The sequence below is a fragment of the Falco peregrinus genome, chromosome 7, assembly GCF_023634155.1.
Source record: "Falco peregrinus isolate bFalPer1 chromosome 7, bFalPer1.pri, whole genome shotgun sequence".
Lineage (NCBI taxonomy): Eukaryota > Metazoa > Chordata > Aves > Falconiformes > Falconidae > Falco > Falco peregrinus.
Window position 1 is genome coordinate 9,438,719 of NC_073727.1, and position 15,592 is coordinate 9,454,310.

General features: G+C 42.1%; 1 protein-coding gene across 7 annotated transcripts in view; it reads right to left on the minus strand.

Annotated features, from left to right (window-relative positions):
- Window positions 1-12,911, minus strand: part of TBCE (tubulin folding cofactor E) — a 28,542-nt gene extending 15,631 nt beyond the window's left edge. Inside the window, exons 1-5 of one of the 7 annotated variants that reach the window (XM_055809906.1) lie at window positions 12,831-12,895; window positions 12,270-12,403; window positions 10,278-10,362; window positions 1,668-1,856; window positions 480-568 (exon numbers count right to left, since the gene is read on the minus strand). In XM_055809906.1, the coding sequence (XP_055665881.1) occupies window positions 480-568; window positions 1,668-1,856; window positions 10,278-10,362; window positions 12,270-12,369 (463 nt within the window). In that variant the 5' untranslated portion in view covers window positions 12,370-12,403; window positions 12,831-12,895. Of the gene's footprint in view, window positions 1-479; window positions 569-1,667; window positions 1,857-10,277; window positions 10,363-10,568; window positions 10,609-12,269; window positions 12,404-12,754 lie in introns of those variants that run through there. The other 6 variants (XR_008748038.1, XM_055809903.1, XM_055809902.1 and 3 more) reach the window with 6 other exon arrangements.
- Between the last annotated feature and the right edge of the window lie 2,681 nt (window positions 12,912-15,592).

The following is a 15,592-nucleotide window of genomic DNA, read 5'->3' on the forward strand; positions in this document are numbered from 1 at the left end:
AATTTCTGTACTGACAGGAACTCTTACCAGTCCTTATAAATGAACGAATACCACCTGCTTTGTATTTCTACAACTGTTTTGCTACAACATGCAGTATATTGAATATGTAATTTATTGGAAATATCTGGTGCCTACAGAACATATCAGTTGTATTTTTATGGGGTTTATCTATACGAGATTAAAATTTTTTAAAAAACCCCAAACCAAACCAAAATCCATTGCTGGAGCCTTCTGAAATTACAGTCACAGTAGCAACCTATGACAGTATTTCTATTTTTATCCACAATTTGCATTCCCTCTCAAAAACTGTAGGCATCTACTTTTTTCTAACTCTGTAAACACTGCATTAAGCTTCTAAATAGCCACTGCATTTTAAAACATTTTTTAATAAAAGGATACAAATATCATTGAAGTGAACTCTTGAATGCTAAAATACGTAAATTATTTGTGATCTCATGTAATATAGCAAAAAAGGATACTAGCACACGTTCTGCTGATTTCCTCTGTCTCGCCAGCATGGCTCACTGCACACTCACGCACTGAGATATCTACCAGTTGGTTCAGTCGGCTAAATGAGAAAGAATATTCTGTTAAGTAATCTTCAAACAGAAATATGTCCGTTGTACAAATACCTGGTTATTAAAACTAAATAATTTTCTTCTCATACATATCGCCTCCTTTAGAATTAGCAACGTGCAGACTGCTACAGTGTAGTCTGTCTTAACTCAAAAAGAGATACAGCTCTGTTTTTTGGCTTTGTGCTGCTACTACAAAGGAAGTTAAACCACAACCCCTACCTCCCCAAAACCCTCACCTAACTGAGAAAAGTGATAAACCAGACAAAATATAGCTATGTAAGCTGGAATTCAATTAGACGTTCCAAGTTAAACAGGTTTCTTGTAATATTTTTTGAAAGAGGTTCTAAGTTATTTGGACATTCTTTGTACCACTTATCCATAAAGACAAAACCAACAACAACAAAAAGTATTTTTGACTGCTTAGTTAGTATGTTCTGGGAGACAGAAGGAGAACAGTTGTGATGTATCAGCTCAGAAGGAGAATGCCACCTACTGAACGGATGCCTCTCTACTGCTGGAGGTCATTAAAATTGCAATCTATTACACATCATCAAATTACTTCCTTTCTTACCCTTTCAGATAAATGAACATGACGTGAACTGACTGAAAGGCTTCTTCACTAGCAGTACAGTGACCTTCCGTCTTCCCTCTCTTAGTTACAAAATCATTACTGAGATGAGTAAACAAAGATGATATAATACTGTAGTGTTAACAAAATATTAAAATACATCCATTTGGAGAGGACCATGCATGTGTATAATGATTGCCAATATCATGGTAATTTAGCACACTCATTCCTCCCAAAATATCATCATCTCCTACTTTGTGAAATCAGAATGAGGATTGTGAACACTCAAACGTGATACAAAGCTCTTTCCTATCTGTAGAAAGGTAAATTATGAAGCCACAATAGGAAGACTTCTTGTCTCTTCCACCACAGAGCAGTCTGGCTTACTTTTGGAGATATGACAATATTAGAAGCAAGGCAGCCAGTCTCCCTTCCTTACAGCTGAACTCTACTACTTGACTAATCAATTGCTGAGAGTGTATCTTAGATTTTCATGTATTATATATATGTATTACACCTGCCTTTGCTGCTCTGCAACAGAATCCATGCCAACAAATTCCACAGTCTTCTTTCCGAATACTAATGTATTCTCTGTCCCATGTTGAACTTCTTGCTCATCATTCAATCCGTACCGATCCTTTACTGCAGTCAGAAAATCTACTCCGAAATTTGCCTTGTTTGGCCGGATAAAAGATCCTCCTGTAGGATGCCTAGAACAGAGCAGCCAGGAAAAGGTGAAATACGAAAAGTTACCGTAAGAATGACCATTCTCAAAAGTACTAATTATTACTTTTTTTTAAATACCAGGAATGTCAGCAGTCAAAAGGCAATTCTACAGGCTAACTTTAGACATTACTGTTCCCACTCAGTAAGAGCAGGTAAGACTTGCAAAGTATCTTGGACAGTATTTGACCCAGTAAGTTCACATTTTGAGATGCCACAAGATCCAAAGAACCAGGTCTCTAAATGTACTAACACATCAAAATTACAGTGCCAGTGCCATTATTAGAAACAACTTCTCTGTTGTTTCCAAATTCATTATGAGATCAATTCTTCCAGAAAATTAAGGTTCTACCTACAAACAGACACAAAGTTACCTAAATCATAAAACTAATGCACCTGGAGTCTTACCACAGCCTAAGGTCCGCAGGAATAACCAGAACAGTCATTGCATCATTACATTTGACTGGAATAATTCCCTTGTAATTCTAAGAGAATGCAGCCTTGTCCTTCCATCCACACAAATGACACAAGACGCAAACTGTGCCACTTGGAACTCTCATACAAACTCAAACTTCTAAAAATTCTGATACTAACTCGGGAACAATTTTGAAACTGAATATTCAAAAGAATTATCCAACTAATGTATGTTCTACACAGTCCTATGAGACATTTCTTAGTTTTTCCTGAGCACTAAAAAAATTTTACTGCGCAACAATTTCTTGCTGTGCAATCACTTTGACAATTTCTATCGCAGTTTGGAAGGAAACACAGTATCTAGGATGAACTGGCAGGGACATGTTGCAGGAAGAGTATCACAGAGCAGATGGAGTATCCGATAGGAGGATCAGCCAGAAAACAGCAGGAAGAAAATTGGAAGTTATGATTACCTGTCTGCCTTCCAGCTGAGAAGAGTACAGACTTTGGCTGCAAAGTACCCAGAAGGAAGAAATCACTTATGTAAATAAACCTCCTCTTTTCAAAACATCATGTAAACGTCAAGTGGCTAATTAGCAAACTGTAATATAAACCATCAATGCTACAAGAGTTCAAAATTTTCTCAGAAAAACAGTAACTAGAGACCCTGAAACCTACGGACCTATTACAAGTAGATGGAATAGCTTGGCCACCATATATTCACATAATTATTAAAAATATCAGTACCGGAAATTGCCTGTGCCAGTTTCATTCATTGACATTTCTAATACTTATTTAAGTACTCTCATATCCTAAAGAAGGGTCTGGGTAAAAAGCTAGTTATTATTTACTTCACAAATATTTTCAGTCTAGTTTTCCAGTGACTAAATTTGGAGCACAGTGATGACAAAGCAAGCAGAAAGACATACGCTTAGAGAATGTAAATCCAGGGTGTAGTACCATGTTCAATAGGCATTTTCAATTTCCTACATTTTCAATTGAGTAACCTTCTTCTAAGTCTTTTCTTCCATTCATTTGAAGTTCTTCATAGCTTGCAAACATCTGGCTAGTTCAAATGTTGCAATTCCTCAAAGGTAAAAATTATGTGACGCTTTCTCAACACCACTTCTTAAAACAGTAAATGACGTTTTCATCATCTTAACTATAACATCTCTTACCTGCAGAGTATATCACTTTTGCATTTAAGTCAAACAGCTACATAGATAGCAGAGTGCAGGATTCTACTTGGGGCCCTGGAAAGAAAACCTGTAGTCTTGTCTATCCGTAATTCACCCTAGGTCCTGCTGTATGTTTATTCTGACATCTCCTGTCCTTTTCCCTATCAGCTCGATTCTCCCATTTTGTCATCGCCATCCCTCTGCACTCAACAGTTCTGCTCCTTTTCTTCCTCTGCTCTCCCCAAGCCTCTCCCCAGAGCTGATCTAGACCCCTGCACACGCCATTTATCCCCGGTGTTGCCAAGCCCTTTGGGTCTCTCCATCACCATACCCATTCCTAAGCCCATTTCTGTCCTCTCTGGTCACCGTTTCTATCAGCATCTCCTTCCTCATTGTCTTTGCAGGAGCCAGTTCTATCCCCAGGAAAAAAATGCAAAGGAAACGAGCTACCTTGTCATTTGAAGCTACTGGAAAAGTAAAGTGCATATCTCTCTCAAGACCCTTCTATTTTTTGTTCTGATCACAGCAAGATCGCAGGGTTTTTCTCTCCTGTTCCTATACCTTCAAAGCACTATGCATGCTCTTACCTAATGTATACCCAAATCCATTCCACAGCCTAAGTTTCTTTTTCAATTCCTTTCTATTAATTTGATCTACTTTTGCAAGAACTGTCACAGAGAAGGACAGAAAAGGAGACTGCAATGGGAACCTATTTTCAGGCAAAATGATTGTGTGTTCAAGGAGAGAGGTCGCTTACCTGTCACTCATTTTCCCTAAAATATACTGCCTGTATTAACTTTCACGCTAGGGAATATGAACGGTACAAACCATATGTACAAATCAAACAACTAATGTACAGCACCTGGACTCATGAAAAAGCACACCTATTAGCAATCCGTCTCTATAACTGGGAACTAAACAGATAAATCCTAATCCAAAGAGTCATCCAGCATGGTTATCATGAGATGGAAGAACCTGTGGATATTCATCAACCTGACTTAAGCTGAACATTCGGAACTCTGAGAAGAGGGATTTTGCTCCCATGTGTGTAAAATCTCCCGCATCCAGGACAATACACTGCGCAGAAATGATCTGGTACAAGATATGCCCCAATTTCCTTAAGCAGAAAATCTGGAATATGCTCAAGTGGGGCTCTGACAATCAGCTGGCTCTGGTTAATACCGATACTTCTCACTGACTTTCAAAATAGAGAGGCTGACCCCAATCTCAGAAGTCAGCTTGTAGGACACTTCCTATTCATGACTCAGTACCCTGAAGCAATACAGCCCATCTGCCAGCACACCCAGGGCCCTTCAAAGACACTCATTAAAATTTATATTAGCTATCAGCTTCCACTGGTTAACCATCTCCCTCAACGAAGTGGAAATTGGGTATCATCCTTCTTTGTTAATGTGAAACAGAATGGTGCCACAGCTCATCATTACAGGTCCGTGATGGCTCTTCTATAGGCTACAGAATATCACACACATCCACTTCTCAGTACCTGAAGATTAATGCAGGAATACATAAACTGCAATCTGCCAACAGTTACACACTCGAGCTGTCTGACTGCAGAAGCAAGCTTCTGAGCCAAGGAGAGAGATCTCGGTTTTACCAGCCTAGACAGTAAAGGTGGATGGAAGGGCTTCTTTGCCCAGTACCAGCTGTTTGCAATGATTAACTCAAGGCAATTAGCATCATGACTGGGCACACACACTACCAAGCTCCTAAGGTGTCATAAAATACAGCCAATTGAACCCATTTATGCCTTTTCTAAACAGATCTCTTCCTTTTAGGGGAAGATGCTCAACAGACTAGACTTTTTAGAAGAATCTACACAGTGCAGCAAAGAAAACCCTTCCAGTTTTGTAACAGTTTGTGGCATCAAACAATGCTTACAAGTGACACCTAACGCGCATCTGCTATGGTGTATCAAATTCCGGACTGCACAGCAGAAGCTTTGCAAACATCAGCAAGTACTTGAAGTTCTTGCAAGTTTACCTTAGTCAAACAGACAGGTAAGCGGAGTCTGAGCTTTCACAAAACAAGGAAAGAAAGGAAGGTATCGGCAGCTCCAGATGCTACCTTAAGGTTCTGCTGGTACAAAGGACGTGTTTGAACAGTGGTTAGGGACAACAGTTTCGTTTCAACACTTTTCTGTTGACAGCAGAGAGCAGAAGTCTCTGATGGGTAGAGTGACACACAGTGAAACAATCGAAACTTCCTAACAGAGACCTTCTGAGACTAATAGGAGTCTTGGGAACGCATTCTCCCCTTGCTAAATGGCAATCGTTCTTTCTTCATAGACGCCAACATAATATTAACGGCTTCTTGTATTTGAAGAGTTTGTGCTCTTGAGTAGATATTCCTGGAGGTGAATCTGTCATTCTTGAAGGAGAGATAGTCTGCTATAAACAGATCTCCTTTGGGCAGGAACATAAGTTTCATGCAAACAGTAACATCTGATTAGTCACAACTGCTGTCTGTAAATTTAAAAACGTGTCCCCACACAACTTATAAAAGTCACTGAAGAAGAAAAAACTGAAAACACTTAATGCCTTTGCCACGACAACCTGGCATTTCAGGACCACACAAATACTCAAAGCTCCCACCAGAAGAAAACTTAGTAACACAAAAGCAGAAAAAAAAGACGACAAAGATCTCAGAAGCAATTGCAATTCTGCCAGGCTGAAAACATTACAGAAACAAACTTTTCTGTACTACCCTCCATTTCTCTGGCTTGCTGTGAAAGTCAAACCTGCAGAAATGGATTACAATTTAATATGGTCAATACTTCTAGTAACAGTGCCTGCTGAACTATCAGGATTCCTCTGGTAAGTGATCTGGTAAGAACAATGTTCTTTAGCAGGGTGCAATGTGTCCCTTTCAATTATACTCTAAATATGTGATACAGCAGAATGTTACCCCACCTTGTGAGGCAAACAGAGTTGTCATCTATTGCTAGGGAATCCACGCATTATCTCCCCCAGCAAAACGGCAACGATAAAAACAGCTGCTAAAATAGCAATGCCTGTGTAAACACTATGTGTGAATGAAATACCCAAAACTTAGCGAGAGGAAGGCTAAGGAAGAAGATGTTCCTTCTGCCAGATTAAATGGGGTCGGGGATAAGGGTGGTGGGGACAGACACACACACTCCACTTGACAGGAAGCATAAAAGAAGCTTCAACGTCTGTAACTGTGGGGAGGAAGAAGGCGGTACCAGAGTAGCAGTCAAAACCTGGTTTGACACCATCAAAAGTCACCCCACCAGCAGCACATCTCTGCCCAGGCCAGACAGAGCTGCCTCCTGGCCAGATGCCGAAATGAGGCTGTGCCCAGCAAGGACAGACATCATGGGGAGCAACACATACACCCCACATGTCAGTGTGCAGGGGAAATGTGTGTGTTTGTAACCCACATCTCCCAGGGGAGCATGTGCATGTAACTGTGAATGGATCTGGGGGACAAGAACTTACCTGGAAGCATACTCATGTTTCAAAAGCTGTATATAAATTCTAACAGTATTTTAAAGGCTTGATTACTCCTCATTTCTCTCGAGGAACTGTAGAACACAGCCTATTTTAATTACATTATACACTACTGCAACTGACAGCTGGAAGAGCTGCTTCTGTTATTATAAACAAAACTTTATTATTGGGGTGGGAGGCGGGAAATACACAAAAATGCCACTACAGTTAAGCACGGCCATTTCCAGCTAATCCAGAGTTGATTAACATGCTCGTGACGTCAGCATATTTTATGTGTCACAAAGCATGGCTGTTTTGTTCTTTGGTTCTCATATTCTTAAGAACTTTAATTAGCACCACATAATATATCACCCAGATAAATGTACTGCCATGAAACATAAAAGTTTAGGTCATATTTTCAAAAAAGACTTACTACAAAGACCACATAGAGCTGTAAGCAGACCTACTGATTTACTCAAAAAAGGACTCCAAAGAAGATCCTCTGGTAATGAGTATCTCCAATTCAGTTTTATTTTCCTCTTATGATCTCTTTTTGAAATGTCACTCTGAAAGATGTATGTTCTTAAATTCTTTTCAAATTTACCTTAAAAAGAATTTTAAAATGTCCTTTCATTGCATTTGTTCATAGTACAAGCTACTCCATCAGCTGCTTCTGCTTATCAGAATTCAGGGAGTGAGCAAAGTAGGCTTGTAAGCAAATGACACTACTGATAAGGTTTGAGGGAAAAAACCCAACATAAATATTTTGTTTATATTTATATATGTATATACATCATATAAAGAAAAATAACCCTCCTTCCCCCCAAACAGCAGTAGTAAAGAGGTGACATTTTAGGTAGTGGAGTTGTTTGGGTTTTCAGCATCTTGTTGATAAAATAAGGTAACCATTTTTTTTTTACTTGATTTTGCCTACATCTTCACAATTAGTACAGGAACTACAAATGAGCTTGCACACAGAATATTCCATCTTGTGAGTTATGGTTGACTACAGAACTATTAGACTAGAGCTATTATTTACTCTTCTAGACTGCAGAGGGACTTTCTCTGATTGGACCAAAGCAGAGCACAAAGAACAGTTATTTTAAGAACAACATGTTTAAAGATCATTACATTTAAATTTGTTATGAGTGCACACAGCTTCACTCAAAAAGTTGATTCTTACAACAAGACTTGAGATCACTATCTGAGTTTTCATCTCCTGGGAGCACACTAATGGTTGCTAGAAAAGCAAGAGTCTATACACATGTATATAAATATTGTAAACACACAAATGTAAAGCGCTCAAGTTTCTGAAAAACATCCCCAACACGTTCAGTTGCTTCTTCCATCCAGATTCGGAATGGCCAGCCAATTACTTTCACTATTTCTCCTACAGCAGAATACAGCTAGCTTCAATGTGGAAACTGCTTCAACTAAATTCAAAGCATTTAAGAAGCAACTTCTGCTAATACATTCATCCAAAAGACATTGCTGCTCTAAGACCATAATTTCCAATTCTTTCGCTAAGAAAAATCCAGTAACGTTGAATTTTTTTTCTTGCATTAAGTGTGTTTATCCTCCTTAAGCCTTGCATTACTATTATTATTGTTAGATACAAGGGAAAAAATATCCAGTCCTCACAGCTGTTTTTAAAAATTTATTTATTTTTCTAAAGAACAGATCTTATCATCTCATTTTCTGATTAATGAGGTCTCTAGGGTTTTTACCTTACGTACACACAGAAGTTAAGATCCAGACTAAGAGTTCTGATTTGCACTACGGAACATAACCTACCCCTTCCCTGTTTATGCCTGTTTGGCTACAGGTGAGAGAATTACCAGAAACAATTTCAAAATAGCTACTTCTCAATTTTGAATTATTTAATAGATAAATTCTGCTGCTGCTTTGGTCTGAGAACTAATGGCTCTGCTTGCTGGCTCAAGAACAGTTTTGACCTGAACTGATGAAGTATATTCTTTAACAAGCCCTGAACTGCTTGTCAGACAGACCACAATACAAGTTCAGCAGCCTCCTTTGCTACCTCAGGGAATTCCATTCATCTCCAGAAGGCCTTCTGGAAGATATAAAACTAGACCTACTTTCCCCACAGTATAAAAATTATAATTGTGATCTTCTTTTTTCTATGTGACATTTTATAGCAACAGTTCTAAGTCTCTTCCATATCATATCCCTATGTTTAGATGGGAGAATATAAATATGGAAATGATCAAAATTTTTACAAGCTGGAAAACACATGCTCAAAGGTTAGCAAATGCATGTGCTGTTACTGCATGCTTTTAATTATTATTTTGGAGGAAATTCTTCTAAGTTTTCTCTATTGAACCATGCATTGAGAGCAAAACAAAGTACACGCACATTCTACCTCTGGTTCTGGAAAAGTCTTTGAACCATGACCAGCCAAAGCTAGTGAGACTCCCAAAAACTGTCACCATGTTCCTTTCTTGTTTTTTCACGCTTCTCCAGTCATCTGCTATTAGCCAATGCCAGAGGCAGGCAAACAAAGCAAGACAAATATTTGGACGGACTTCACCTAGCTATTCTTATGACTTTTATTTACATGCAAGTCGGTAAAAAAAAAAAAATAAAAGAAAAGGATTTGCTTACCCTCTCACTTTCACTCTTTCAAGATCATTAACATGATGAATTAATTTCAGAGAAAAGCCTTCTTACATTTTCCAACAAACCAAAGCAACAACACATCCAAAACCAAGACCACAGACAACTTCTAATTTATTGTCTTGGTTTGTCACTTTCGCTCATATTTTCAAAATCCTTCTATTAATTCTGAGTGCTCGCTGTCACACAATTTGATTTATATTAGATTCATTTCAGTTGAATGAGCACTTGAACAGTTAGGAACAGTCTGTAATCAAACCACCCTTTCACAGTTATTACCAGCCTTGGAAAGTAGGAGGTGGAAAAAGACTTAGAAATCTCTCCATTTTATCTCATTAACATAAGAGTGGCTGCGATCCAGCGGTCGAAACAAACATCCATGTAATGCCACATCCTTTCTCCAAAAGCTGCCAATAGAAAATGGTTGGGAAAATGTGACAACAGGGCAAGTACTTTCACGGTATGGTCACAGAATATTCTCTCATCCTTCACTGCTCAGGAACTTACTGAGCTAGTAGCCCCTATTATTTAAGACCATTGATGACTCTTCTTCTATGAATTCTGTCCAGTTACTTTTTTAACTCTCAAACTTTTAGCTGCTGCGGTGTTCTCTGACATGGAAATTTTGGTTTGCCACCAAAATTGCAAAAGGACATTCTCCCATGACCACCTTGTCAATATGCATGATGTCAACACTGAATCAACTCACTTGCATTTGAAATACTGTGTTCCTTCATAGGTGCCATCATGCTTTCCTCTCTGAGGATTATCCCATTCCACACCAAGCCAAATTCCTGAAAAAATATGATAGATAACATTTTCAAATTTATGGCGTCATAGACAGAGAAATCATGGTTGGAAGGAACATCTGAAGTTCATCTAGCCTAACCCTCTCTCTCAAAGGAGGAGATTATCACCAACATGAAAACAGGTCAGCCAGGTAAATCTTTACTTTGCCAGATCTTGAAAAATCTCCAAGGACAGAAAGATTCCAACTTACCTGGGCAGCTATTCCAGTGCTGCATTACTTCAGCAAAGAAAAAGATTTTCCTGCTGTCCAATTTGAACCCTTCCAGCCACATTTGTGGCCGTTGTCCCTTACATAATCTAATGCTAGTAAGAATTCAGCTCTGTCATCTTTGTAACGGTCTGTCATCCAGCTGCCTGCAGCTATTAGATGCCACTTCATCTTCTCTTCACACTAACCAAACCCAGATTCCTCAGCCTCTCTTCACAACACACGTATGTGGTCTATGCCCTTGACCACCTTGGCAGCCCTCCACTGGATCCTCTCAAGTCTATCTGCATTCCACTTGAACTAGGACAGTCCCAAACCACATACATGATTCCAAGTGCAACTTTATCAAGACCTCCTGCTCCCAGAGGCAGACACCAGCTTCCTTTGATTTGTTGGCCGTGTTCATCATTCTAAGGTAACCCAGTACAACACATATCTTGCTTGGGACAAGAGCTCACTGTTGGCTTATATTCATGACAGTATCCACCTTAACTCCCAAGTCCTTTACAACAGACCCTGTGAGTTGCTGGTGCTTCCCAATCTGTACCGCTACACAGTTTATTTCACACTACCTGGAGAAATTTATCCTTCTTGAACCTCTTGGGCCCAAACCTAAAGTTCATAAAGTTTGCTCTGGATTGCAATTCTACCTTTTGTCACACCAGCCAGTTGAGGGTGAAAGCTGCTCATTTTCTGAGACACTGATGAATATATCAAGCAATAGAGATGCCAGCATTTATTTCTGCAGGACTCGCATGTTATTAGATATCAAGTCACTATTACTGTTTTTCCACTTGACAGACTGGCAGACTTTCAATCCACTTAATCTGGCTTGTATTTCCCCAGCTTCCAAATAAGATTCTTTATAGAGACACTACTAAAAGGCTTACTAAAGTCAAGGAATGCTACATCCCCCATTCTCCTTTGTCCATATTCCCAGTCATATCATCACAGAAGGTAATTAGGTTTACAAAGCACAACTTGTTCTTCTTTATAAGTGCCAAGTACTCCCAACTAACATCTTGTCCTCCACAGGCTTGGAAACGGACTCCAAGAGAACATGCTACGTGATATTGCTAGGGACTGAAGTGAGACTGATGAGTTTACAGTTCCCGGATCACCCTTCTTGCCTCTTCTAGAACTGGATGCAAGGCTATTCTCTTTCCAAGCATCAGCCATCTCCCCGTCCTGTCACCACAAGTTTTCAAAGATGACACATAGTGCATTCACAATCAGACTGGTCAGATCTTTCAGCAAACTGGGCTGAGTCTTATTCGTCCCCACGAATTTGAATACACTATCAAAGGAGTGTCTAGTCTGTTGATTTGTGGCTGCCTGCCTCTCTCCTTCCCAAACCACGCCAGTACACAGAGAGCAGGGCACAGACTGCTCATGAAAACTAACTGAAAAAGGAAGGTGCTAAGATCTTTCTGTTGCAAGAAAAAACGTAAACAATTTCAACCAGAAGTACTTCTTGCACTCTTTTTGACAACTCTGACTTCTAAAAAAAACCCCAACAAGATATCTAGAGTAGAAGCGGCCATATTTATACAAGAACAACAAGGAAAAAACCAAGCTGTAAAATGCCACATCCTACTTCACTTTTTTAAAAAATCAAGAACAGAACTAGAACTTTGAGAACAACCGTTAAACGTAAATAATATTTACTACCGTGCCGTTTACCTGCCGTAGGAGGAACACAGCCAACATAGCGCACAGTCGCATACTCCGTGCCACACAGGACTCTTCGGCCCAGCGCCCCCGAGGGCGGGCTGGCGGCCATCCCGGGGCTCCTGCGGCCTGAGCCGCCCGCAGCCCTGCGAGAGACACCGCACGCCTCACCACCGCGGCCGCCCGGAGCCCCCCGCCCCCCCACACCCCTTAAGCTCATTTTTCCCGCCCAGCAGCGCGCTGGGCCCCTGAGGGTGAAGGTTCGCCCTCCCAGCGCTATCCCCTGCAGCCCCCGCACGCCGCCGGCAGTGCCACTGCGGGAGCGGCCCCGCGGCGGAGCGGCCTCCTTTGGGGTCGCTTCCAAGCCGCGGACCGCAAACCGCCCTCCTCCCGTCAGCGCCGCCCGCTGCAGCGGAGATCACGGCGGGCCCAGTCCGCAGGAGGACGGGCAGCCACCCCCCGCCCCGCCAGGTGCCGCTACTGCGACAGTAAGTCACCGTCTCTGGGCCGAAGCAGCCGGTAACGCACCGGGCGGGAGGCGCAGCCCCGGGCCGGGCCCACACGCCGGCTTACACCCTGCACAGCCGCGCCCGGGACGGACCGCCGCTAGCCACAGCTCCCAGCCCCTCTTCCGTCCTGCGCAGACTGACAGCTGTCGCCCCGCCTCTCCCGGCCCAGCGGCGCGCTCCCATTGGCCTCGGGACCCCAGCACCGCCCTGGCTTGGCCGCTATTGGCCTAGCTCCTTCTTCGACCCCGCTCAAGTCACCGCCTTCAGGGGTAATGACATACCGCGCCGCCGCCGTAGAGCTTTCTGGGTAATGCTGTCCGTTGAGGCGGCCACGTCGCGCGGGCTTGCGGCCCCTGGACTACATCTCCCAGCATGCCGCGGGGCGAGAGGCGGGCGCCCTGATTGGGCGAGCAGGGACCGCGGCACCGGGCGGGGGTCTCGGCCGTCACCCGCCGCCGCGGAGGGGAATCTCTCCTCTCCTGCCCGGTGCGGAGCGCGGCGGTCGGGCCCTGGCAGGGCCCCGTGCACGGGCGTTAGCGCCCGGGGCGGGGGGGAATCGACCAGCCCGGAAGTAGCTGCAGATTTGCGGTGGGATTGTCGGGAGGCAGGAAAATGCTCCTAGGGAACCGCTGCCGTGGTGGTTTGAAAGCAGCATGTGTACACAAGCCATGTAACTGGTCAGCCTCATAACGAGCAAGATACCGTTTTAACTGATTCAGCACGTAGCCGACTAATAATTAAAAGAAAGCAACGGATGCAGCATCAAGCAACACAAGTTCACAGGACCTGATCTGGTCAGGCCACCTTGACTGGGCCTCTAGAATCAAACAGTTTGTCCAACTCAGCCGAGGTCAGTGAAACCGAGCTTGCTTAGCTCATTTGGAAGCAAGCAAGCAATATGCGTTTTTTTTGCCTGAAAGCCAAGCCGTGTGTTGAACAAAGGCAGTAAGGCCACATTTTATGGCTGGGGTGCTCTCCTGGTAGATGGGGACTGAGGAGAACATGGGCATCTCAGTCTGGTGCAGCACCTGCCTGGGAACTAGCATGCTGCTTGGTTTTACGTAAGCAAGCATACAGAACAGAGAAGTTGTATTACCTCACTATTTGGCAGTGCTACATTTGTTGCTGCATTTACTTCAACATCCACTGTTTGAGAAAAAAAAAAATCAATTAACTGGAAGAGGATCCAGAGAAAAGCCATAACAATTAAGAACACAGCTTATTTAAAAAGAAAATAAAAAGAAAGAATTGAGTGTCTGATGGGTGTAGCTTACCCACAAAACTGAAAGACTTGACTGTATTCTTTAAGTAGAAATTGCCAGGGAAGAGAAATTTAGCAAGAGCTCTTCAGCTTCATAGAGACAGGTGTGACAAGATCTAATAGCTTTCACACAGTTCTGCAGTTATAAGATCAAAGTATCATAGTTGACATTTTCCATGTTTGTTCATCTCTGATGTGCTCCATGTTTCAAAGCTCGTAACAACTTAATTCAAACAGTACAATTTGAATTTTGGGATCACAAAGACTGATACAATCATGCTAGTAATAAAGAAGCTATTTCAGTGCTGTGCCTCTGCTTCCATTACATTAAATAATTCTGTAGCCTCCTCACTTAGATTCTGTGATATTGATTACAAAGTCAAGTTCTGGTATTTGGTAACACTAGTATATTCCAATCTAAGTAATCCGGATAATGCATTAATTCTTTGGCATGATGATGACCTGCATCTTCAGGCAACAGGTTCTGAGGGTGTGCTTTACTGTTTGGCATAAAGCAGCTGCTTCCCCCAAAGGGGCATTCCCACGAAGATCTCCGTGTCTGTCTTAAGAAGCTTCCTTTGCCAAAGGTAATGTGTTTTCTTAGGCCAACTTGTGTCTTTTGGAAAAAAAACCAGATACCCCAGCCCTTCTTCCACATCTTCAGTGGTGCTGCTGTCTCACCTGGGTTCCTGAGCCTATTCATCTCACACAGAAGACACCTTTTCAATGACCTGTTTCAGTTTTAAAACTATGCTGAAGCTACACAGTGGTATGAGTATGACAGCAGAAACAATGGCAGTAGAGCCCTCCTGCTCTTCTTTCCTGACTCACTCACTGTTCCCAAGTACAAACCTGAGAGCATCCTCCACTTTGTTTGACTACATGTCAGGAAAGCTGTTGAAAGTGAGAAAATACTTTTCCCTATCTTTCTGACCCCAGCAGCATGTCTCATAGGTAGTTCAGCCATTCTCAAAATCTACATGCCTGTTGCTGAATTTATGTATTTATTATTTCTAAAACAGGTGTCCTCAAACTTTTTAAACAGGGGGCCAGCACACGGGTGAAGTGGCAGGCAGTCATCTGCAGCTGCCTGGTTCCCCCCAACCCCTGGGGGGGGGGGGGAGGGGGGGGCAGGGGAGTTCTGTAAATACCGGGGGCCGGATTGAGGACCCTTGGGGGGCCATATCCAGCCCACTGGCCGTAGTTTGAGGACCCTTGCTCTAAAATAAAGATAATAGCATAGCTTTTTTTTTTAAAAAAATCTTGTTTCTTCTGTTTTAGCACTGTAATCAACAAATAGCTACAGTGCATCCGATATACTTGACAAGAAACCAAAAACCCTAGATCAATTTAGTATTTCCAACTTATTACCTAGAATTGCAACTTCTGCATTTTATAAACACCTAAGTGGAAAAGGATTTAACTTCAGAATTCATTGACTGTTCATTTTGGTTGGTGTAAAATAAAGAGATTAGGTTTATAGCAGCTTTCACATTTCTAGGAATAGCAATGTCAATTCCTCTGTATGGTTTTTACTTTGACCTGTATACCTCATCCCACCTCCA